Source organism: Triplophysa rosa, linkage group LG21 (genome assembly GCF_024868665.1).
Source record: "Triplophysa rosa linkage group LG21, Trosa_1v2, whole genome shotgun sequence".
NCBI classification, from domain to species: Eukaryota; Metazoa; Chordata; class Actinopteri; order Cypriniformes; family Nemacheilidae; genus Triplophysa; species Triplophysa rosa.
This window is the reverse complement of record NC_079910.1, coordinates 5,402,532-5,411,529: the sequence shown is the minus strand read 5'-3', so window position 1 is coordinate 5,411,529 and position 8,998 is coordinate 5,402,532. Positions and strand designations below refer to the sequence as shown.

General features: G+C 38.6%; 1 protein-coding gene across 1 annotated transcript; it reads right to left on the bottom strand.

The window, feature by feature from the left end:
• Positions 1 to 2,679: 2,679 nt before the first annotated feature.
• Positions 2,680 to 6,985, bottom strand: hrct1 (histidine rich carboxyl terminus 1). The gene is made up of 10 exons (XM_057319481.1): positions 6,862 to 6,985; positions 5,888 to 5,920; positions 5,530 to 5,698; positions 5,403 to 5,450; positions 5,012 to 5,174; positions 4,772 to 4,896; positions 4,415 to 4,472; positions 3,650 to 3,841; positions 3,487 to 3,564; positions 2,680 to 3,406 (listed from the first exon to the last, which is right to left on the bottom strand). The coding sequence occupies exons 1-10, from the start codon at positions 6,875 to 6,877 to the stop codon at positions 3,032 to 3,034; spliced, it is 1,257 nt and encodes a 418-aa protein (XP_057175464.1). The 5' UTR covers positions 6,878 to 6,985; the 3' UTR covers positions 2,680 to 3,031.
• Between the last annotated feature and the right edge of the window lie 2,013 nt (positions 6,986 to 8,998).

Sequence of the window (8,998 nt, the reverse complement as noted above, 5' to 3'; positions counted from 1 at the left end):
AACAAATCTAGTCCGAGTAACATATAACCCTGTCATTCACCAAAAATGCCAACAACTTTAATATTAAAAATATGGAAATTTATTTAGTAGGCAATTCAGGTAAATATTCTACTGTTAGTAGAAATAAGCCTTAAAGGCACATGCATGTGAACAAATTAAAAAGCAAATGTAATACCGACATGTTTTGTATTTTTTTATATACGGGTGCAGCTGGCCACAATGTATAAGTTTTTTTTTTCGTGTATAATCAGATGAAGCTGTGATTGGCAGAAAGAGGTAGATGCCAGATGGCAGTGTTATGCATGTGTGTGCATGTGTTCTTGTAAAATAAGCTTGCTGGTCAAATATGTTAATGGTGACAGGAACATACAACAAAGAAATACATGTTAGCTTACGTCGCTTACCCATTTTTTTACAAATACACCTATATATACACGATCTCTGCACACAATCTCTGAGCGGACAGTGATTGACATCTTAATGATTGTTTTTAAGCAAATTAAGTTATGGGGTTAATGCAATAACAGAAATCAGCCAACTATGTCATTAACCATTCAGCACCTACAGTATATGTACATACAAGCATGTTAGTAGCAGGCATTGAAGCAGAGGAGGATGCACGGTCCTCCTGCAGTTAATAATGAGATCCCCGAGAGACATTTTACATTCTCAGCTGTCCATTTTCATTTCTGTCCGGCTGTTGAACAAAGCCACAGCCACCCTCTGTGTTAACTGGGAAAAGATATCCCTAACATCTGAATTTCATGAACAATGATGCCAATCATTTTAGCCCAATTGAAAACAAGACAACAGAAAGATGGAAGCTCTTAGCCAGGCCTTTTTTCTCCATCGTTGGGTTTTTCTCTCGATCCACAGTTCTTTAGAAGCTGAAGGTATGTGTTATCATTGAACAGCTGGACAAAGTTTAAAGTCAGGCAGGTGTCACTTTGTAGAGACTTTTCTAAGACTTTTAAGACAAAAAATATAGAATTGCGGTATAATAGCCTGTATGGTCATTTTTTGTATGAATTTTCTGTGGTTAAATAATAAAGCTAAAGTTATCATTATTATTATTATTGCTCATGCTCAAAGTAAGAGATTTGAAAATTATGAAATATTCATATGAGGGTCAGATTATCAGAGTCATGAATTTGTTCCGCTTCGCCCACAACACCCTCACAAATAGGTTAAATATGCCCCGCAATACGCCAGACACCAAACCAAACACCTTAGCAACCGCATAGCAACAAGGTCACCTGGTGGCAGTGACTTTTGTTTGTGAAAGCACCATTGTGCTACAGATCAATTCCTTTTCTTTTGGAATTTTCTTATCGCAGCAAACGGACAAAAAAATGAATTTTACACTACATGATGCATGGCCCGCTTGCAGAATTGGATTTTAAGTAATTAGGCATCCTTTAACCAAATGCAGGCCTTGCAATTTTATGCCTAAATTAATTACCAATGCAGTTCATGGAACATTTATTTGCAATCAGACCAGGGACGTGAGACAATAGACGACATAAATTAATATTAGCCAAAAGTCAACGGAAACGTCAAGAGATGGTTTGTTACGGCCAGCGGCTGGCCAGAGATTTATTGCTGTGTGTTCTGTAAACTCGTTCATTAAGTCAAACAATAGATCGTGTCAGCAGAAGATCTGTAAGATTAATCACACTAGTTGATCACTGTCCAATCATTTGATATGTTTGTGAATGGGGGCTTGTGTATTCTGTCCTAAGTGTGGCTGAATGTGAACGGTTTATTTATGGAGCAATGGTCAGCTGCTGGTTTGGCCTCCGAAGTTTGGAAATGTCCATTTTAATGAAAAATCACAGTGCTTTTCGCCTTGAGTAAAAAATGTACTTCGATTGATAGTGGCTAAACTTCAAACACTCAAAGACACTTCAACTTGGTGAATATAGACTATTTTATCCGTATCCAAAAGCCACAATCCAAAAAAATTAATGGAATGGAAATTAAACTGCTGGCTACTTCAGTTTACAACACAATGTCCTGGCATAATCTTTTATGCAAGGCTACCCAAAGTGAGACATGGATCACCCGCTCACATTTGGGAATTGATTAAATAAGATGTACTAACTTTAAGAGGAAATTTAAATAAAACGTCATGCAGAAAAAGGAGGGGAAATAATTGGCATTAAGCTCATGCCTTATTGCATAAATGAAATGTGAATTTTTGGTGCATGACTCAAAATCTAATTTGAAATGATACCAAAACAGTGAATGCAGTGAAGCACAAGGATGCTAAATGACAATCGTCAACCTATTAAGCAGGAGAGCATTATTATGGAATGTGTTCTGCACAAGGAGAGAATCGGCTGCAATTTACCTGCGACACCGTCTGCTACCAATTAAAGTCTGCAACAGCAGGTTCCTTGTACAAGCATACTGTGCAACTGCTCTTATGAGCCACAGGCAATCGGAGAACCAGGTGTGTGCGTGTGTGTGTGTGTGTGTGTGTGTGTGTGTGTGTAGAACCCCAGGACGTTCAAGTAATAGCCTCATTTATCTCCTCGTGCATAAAGCAGAGCTCCATCCCTATCAAAAGAGTCAGTCTATTTTGGGCCTGTTTTGGTCATACAATTAGCTTTAGAGCTTATTAAACTCGCACAGAATGATCTGGCCAAAAGAATTTGAAACCTTCAGACATTTAGGCTACATATATTTATTTCATAATGCTCGTAATTGTAATAAATGCACTGAGAAACCATTATATAGATAAAAATATAGACTAGAATAACGAAAATTATATTGTGAAGTTCTCAGAAATAAGTAATGATTAAACCTGTAAACAACATGCATAGGTCATATTTTACTTAAAATGCATAATCATAAGAAAAATGTTAAATGTACTTTTTTACTTTAGGCTTAAAAGTGACTCTCACCCTAATTTACATCATAATCCTTTTCATAGGCAAAGCTTAATTGTACAAATTCCAAAACATTTTAAGATTTTTTCTGCCTCTCATCCACATTTTTGATTAGAAACTCATGTGCAACTTGGAAGTCACTCTAAACCCAGCCGTCTCTCTGTGGATGTTACGTATTGAGGAGTTGGATGGGGGTGATGGTGATGGTGATGATGACCATGGTGTCCATGACGATGATGATGGCGATGTCTGTGATGGTGACTGATATCATGGCTCCTATGGGAAAGATTAGATTGGTGATCCCTGTGACTATGGGGATGTTCCCGTCTGTGATGATGATGATGATGCCCACCAAGCCCATGAACTCTACGCCCATGATGCATAATCATCTTAGACTCAACAATCGCCCTTTCATCCTGAGTGATGCTGTCACATTCAGTGTTAAAGAAACCATCCATATCTATGAAGACAACCCCTACGCCACCAAAGCCCTTCTGGAGCAACCACGACACCTGCACATCAATAGGAACACCATTAAAATATAATAATATGTCAAATATAACGTATTATGTGTCTGCTTTAAACAACCCACCTCCTTGACAAGACTGGGTTCATCTGAGAGACTTGTTAAGGTAATGAACTCCTCTCTGCTCTTTATAGCCAGACAGACCTGAAAGGGTTTCAGATGATTCAATTATTTTGTCTAAGCCATCCCTGAGGAGCTAATGTTTAATGTCATGACTTATTCGATCTACCCGATTGGCCAGGTTTAAGCCCACGCCGTGGATGTGATATTTCTTTCCTTCCTCTGTGTTTTTGTCATTATTGCTGGGATGATGATGATGATGGTGATGTCGTCTGCTTGACCTCCGTAGAAAAGCAGGAAAGGCTAGATTTAGCTTTTGCAGGTCAACCTGCTGATCCTGCCAGTGCTGGACTGTTTTGTTCTGTATAAGACAATACATGTTTCTAATAGAGTAAGTTTTTGCCAAGTAACAACCAATCAAATTGTAGAATTTTGCTTTATTGTTACAAAGGGGTTGGGGATTTAAGATTAATACATTTACAAACCTCTGAATTCCCCTCTTATTCTGAGGTTAGGTCTGGTATAAAAAATGTCATTTTAAAGGTCAAATGTGTAATTTTTTGGAGGATCTATTGACAGAAATGCATTATAATATACATAACTATGTCTTTAGAGGTGTAAAGACCTTACATAATGAAGCGTTATGTTTTTATTACCTTAGAATGAGCTATTTCTATCTACATACACCACGGGTCCCCTTACATGGAATTCACCATGTTGTTTCTACAGTAGCCCTAAACGGACAAACTGCTCTACAGAGCGCATTTCGTAAATACGTTATCTCCTTCTTGAAAAAAAAGCAAAATCTTCTGTGTCATCACGGTAGTGCATTGAAAGTGAGGAGGAGTGGAGTGAGCATGTGGTTGCAATTTGCAATCTCACCGCTAGATGCCGCTAAATTTCATGTGCTGGAATTTTAATTTGATCAACTTACAATGTGTGGTCCATCTTTTTCCAGATGAGCAGGCAGAAGGGAGATGAAGTCCACATACCTTTTGGGACAAAAAAAAGAAAGTTCAAAGATTTAAGATTTGATTTGTCACTTACACAGTTATATAAGGACCATATAGCCTAACCAGCAATGTAAGTGTAAATAGCATAGCAAATATTTGTTAAATATGTATATAATAGAGACAAAACAAACTAAAGATAATAAGATAGTAAGAAAGAAGCTGAGAAGTACAAGACAACTACAATAGATCTAAACACGATATATATTCAGATGAAAAGAATATACCAGAAGACGAATGTGCAAAAAAGAAAAAACATATTTACAATGTTCACAACTTACTGTAAAAGTGTCCGCACATCATATCCGACCGCACTGCTGTGGTCATACTGGTGTGATAGAGACAAAGAAAGTAGCAGAGTCCGATCAGAAGAACGTGTCTCCTCCTCAAACGCTTCTCTTAGACTCTACAGAAAAAACACAAGTTTATCTATTATATTTGAATGTTCATATATGTGCTATAGAGTAAACGTAAAAGGTGTAAATGTAAAATGTGTTCAGCCTGAAAATTATGATTCTTGCCTTCAGAAAATGTCTGAGTAGCTCTGTGCTATAGCTCGATTCTGAACTAGGGCCGTTCACCCAAGTCAAGTCCAGGCCATCAAAACGTTTTTCCTTTAGGTAACTCAGTGAAGTGTGGGTGAAGTTTCCAACACTGGACTCACTAGTGAACATCAACTCCAATCTAAACAACAGCACATTAGTTAGTGATCACTTGAAGTCAGGCGATGCCAGTAGAAAAAGCCTTTATCATTTAGTTTTTACCTAATGAACTTGTCACAATCATTTCTGAGATTTCTGATGTGTTTTTTTAAGCTTTAGCTTCAAATTTCTTTATCAAGTAATTTAAACAAAATTGTCATCTTGACACCGTTGGATTTGATCTAAAGCAAATCGAGCATTTTTTTCATACCTTGATGCCTCGACTTCCAATCCAAGTAAAATCTTCAGAGTTGGGTTTCTGGGGGAATATAAATAAATATTTCAATATTAGTTGAACTGTATGTACAAAAAAGAAATGCTTTTAAAATGACACATACCTCCCCTTCATCTTCCCAAGAGCATCAAAGTCATCCTCCGACAAACTTTGTAGGTTTAAACTGTCGTTGATCCAAGCCGAAGGAACAATGATGTGAGTGCACGGGCCCTCACGTGTGCGAGGCGTTAAAGCATCCAGATAACAGGTCACCCTGTGTTCCCTCTGTGCACCTGAGACAAGAGGGAAAGTCAACTACGGTCTTGTATTATTGTTATTATTCTGAGTGCCTGAAGTTAGTCTTTCAGATCAAAAGTGCTCTGTAATCTAGCGGCTAGAGTGCTTGTACTGCATGACACCATTGTAAATGCAATGTCTGTGAGAGACATGGAGTGTAGAATGGCATTATATACATGCCTTACCTACTGCAATCACCAGGCAAAAGAAGACGAGAGCTGTTAAAAGAATATGGAATATTATTATTAATAACTTGATATAGGTGTTAGGACTCATTGATTTTCACTATGTATAAAAATTTTAGGGAGGCAGTCTGTTATGGTTTGTATGTGTAAGGTTTAATCCGCTCTAGTTTCTGAAACCAAAATGAGAAACCACATCCTGATGTGTGCGTATTGCTACAAAACACGTTCTATATCATACATCAAGGTCTCATATGAAACTTGATTTTATGCTCCGATACATTTTTATTCATATACGTCACATGTGACCCTGGATCGCAAAACCAGTCATCAAAAATCATTAGGATATTAAGTAAAGATCATGTTCCATGAAGATATTTTGTAAATTTCCTACCTTAAATATATAAAAACTTTATTTTTGTGAGTGGATGGTCTGCCACAGTGCCCCTGATTAACAACTTCAAAGGCAATTTTCTCAATATTTTGATTTTTTTGCGCTCTCAGATTCCAGTGTTTTAAACGGTTGTATCTCAGCCAGATATTGTCCTATTTTAACAACTCATATATCTATAGAAAGATTATTTATTCAGCTTTCAGATTGTGTAAAAATCTCAATTTCGAAAAATTGACCCATAAGACTGGTTTTGTTGTCCAGGGTCACATATATGCAATGTATGCTTGTTATACAGTAGACCCATACAGAAATCTGATATACTGCCATATATAAACTTGTGTGTTTTAAACATTTCAATATAACATCATCAGTATTTCACATAATGTCTGTTTGAGGATGCAAGGCATAGATGCACAACATCAGGTCTTTCTTTATTGTAATAGCTAACATGACACTAAAAGAAAAATGCTGAAAAAATGTCAACTACACTACTTAAAAAACAGGAGCTAAAATAAGGGTTTAAAGATGCACTTCAAAATCAAAATAATACATTTATAATAATATAGAAACCTCGCGTTCTTACCTCTGTTGAGCTGCATTGCTCCACTGTGTTGTTTAACTAGAGCTGGCCAAATTGTTTTTGATAAAAGCAGACTGCATGTTAAAAACAGGCACCACTTCCCGTGTCAACGTGTGGTTTGATCTGATAATTGTCTGCACTGGTTCTGCACTAGTGAGTTTCTGACACATACGATAAACCCACATCCGTGAAGTGCAGTGTTGTGCTAGTCAAGTATAATCCTTTAAACATGCTAAAATATAATTGTCATATGTTAACTTTATTTTGGAGTCAACCTCTTCAGCTGCATGCTGCTCACAGTTAAAATCCAGTACAGTACTGTCTTTCTGTCATGATCATTCACTTACTGCTATTAGCAAAACATTGTTGATGTAGGTACAGTATGTAGATATTTACGAATGTGTAAATTATAAGAACAAAAACATATTGTTTGAACCCAACTGCTGTCTGAATGCTTTCTGTCTTGTTCTGACCTGTTGGACTTGTGGCTATTGAGAACACCTTTCTGGGCTGCTCTGGAAGAACATCTTTAATTTGTTTATTACCTAGACATTACACCAGAAAAGTTGAAAAGTTAAAGAATGTTTAATTGGTGTAAATTAGGCTTGGTACATAATTTTCAGGTGAAAAATAGAATGTTCAGTATCAGAAATGTTTATATTAATATTTGGGTACTGTATATCGGCAAATATATCGGTTATCGGCTTCCAATGTTCAGGAATTATCGCTTATCGGCCAAAATTTACATATCGGTGCATCCCTACACTATATGGCATCTCAGTTTGTTAGTGTAATGTACATTATCAGCCACTAGAGGGAGACATTTCTCATATTAGGTCTGCTCAATTCCTAAACATGTATTTAAAAAACAACTACACATAAAAATGATTGAATAACTACAAACTATTATCTAAACATAAACAATTTATATAAAACGTGATCTAATATAGTAAAGTGATCTACAATTTTACAATTCCTGTTGCTGCATGTCTATAAACTATACTTTTTTTACTATTGTATCTTTCAGTAGGCCTATCACACATGATCCTTCTATTTGAAGTCGGCTACTTACAAATTTAGGCGCTGACATTTAGTTCTGATATAAGGTCAATTTTAAGGATCCTTACATTATGGACGCATGTTGACGGAGACATCAGAATGAGACCGTTTGTCACGAGTTCGTGGGTGGTGAGACAAGAGGACCCAAGTGCAGACAGGGACGTGAGGGGTTAACAAGACTTTAATATAAATACAAAGACAAAACAAAAACCCACGATGGGGGAGAACAAAACAAAACAAAACAAAACATGGCAACAGGAACGAAGACTCACTGAACTAACAAGACTAGACTAATAAAACATTACATCAACTAAAACTAAACTTACTAACATAAGTCTCTCTCCACATAAAACAAGAGGTTCTGTCATGGCTCTGCCACAAGATCAAGAAAAGCAAGACAAGATGGGGCAGAACCATGACAGAAGCCCCTCCTTATGGAGCAGCATCCTGATGCTCCTCAAGGAACAAACAGGACTAGACAGACTGACAAACAAACCATAACCATACGTAACCAAAAACATGATACATAGAAAAAAGCTCAAACAAGACATGGCGCCGGCTGGAAGGCCGGCTGGACAGTACATGGCGCCGGCTGGATGGCCGGCTGGACAACAATGATGCCGGCTGGACAGCACATGGCACCGGCTGGATGGCCGGCTGGACAGCACATGGCGCCGGCTGGATGGCCGGCTGGACAGTACATGGTGCCGGCTGGATGGCCGGCTGGACAGCACATGGCACCGGCTGGATGGCCGGCTGGACAGCACATGGCGCCGGCTGGATGGCCGGCTGGACAGTACATGGTGCCGGCTGGATGGCCGGCTGGACAGGCCTGGATGTCGACGAGACGGGACAGGAAGTCGGTGGCTGGGCAGCGTTCTCCGACGGCTGGGCAGCAAACAATGACAGGAACAACACAAACACATAGGGTGTCGACTTAGACAGGCGTGAGTACCAGCTGGAATGCCGGCAGGGATCTGTGGCGGGAACAGGACACCGGCGGTCTCGACCCTGGAGGGGAACCCGACGAACTCAACCCTGGAAGGGAGTCCAGCGGTCCCGACTCTGGACGGGAGCCCGG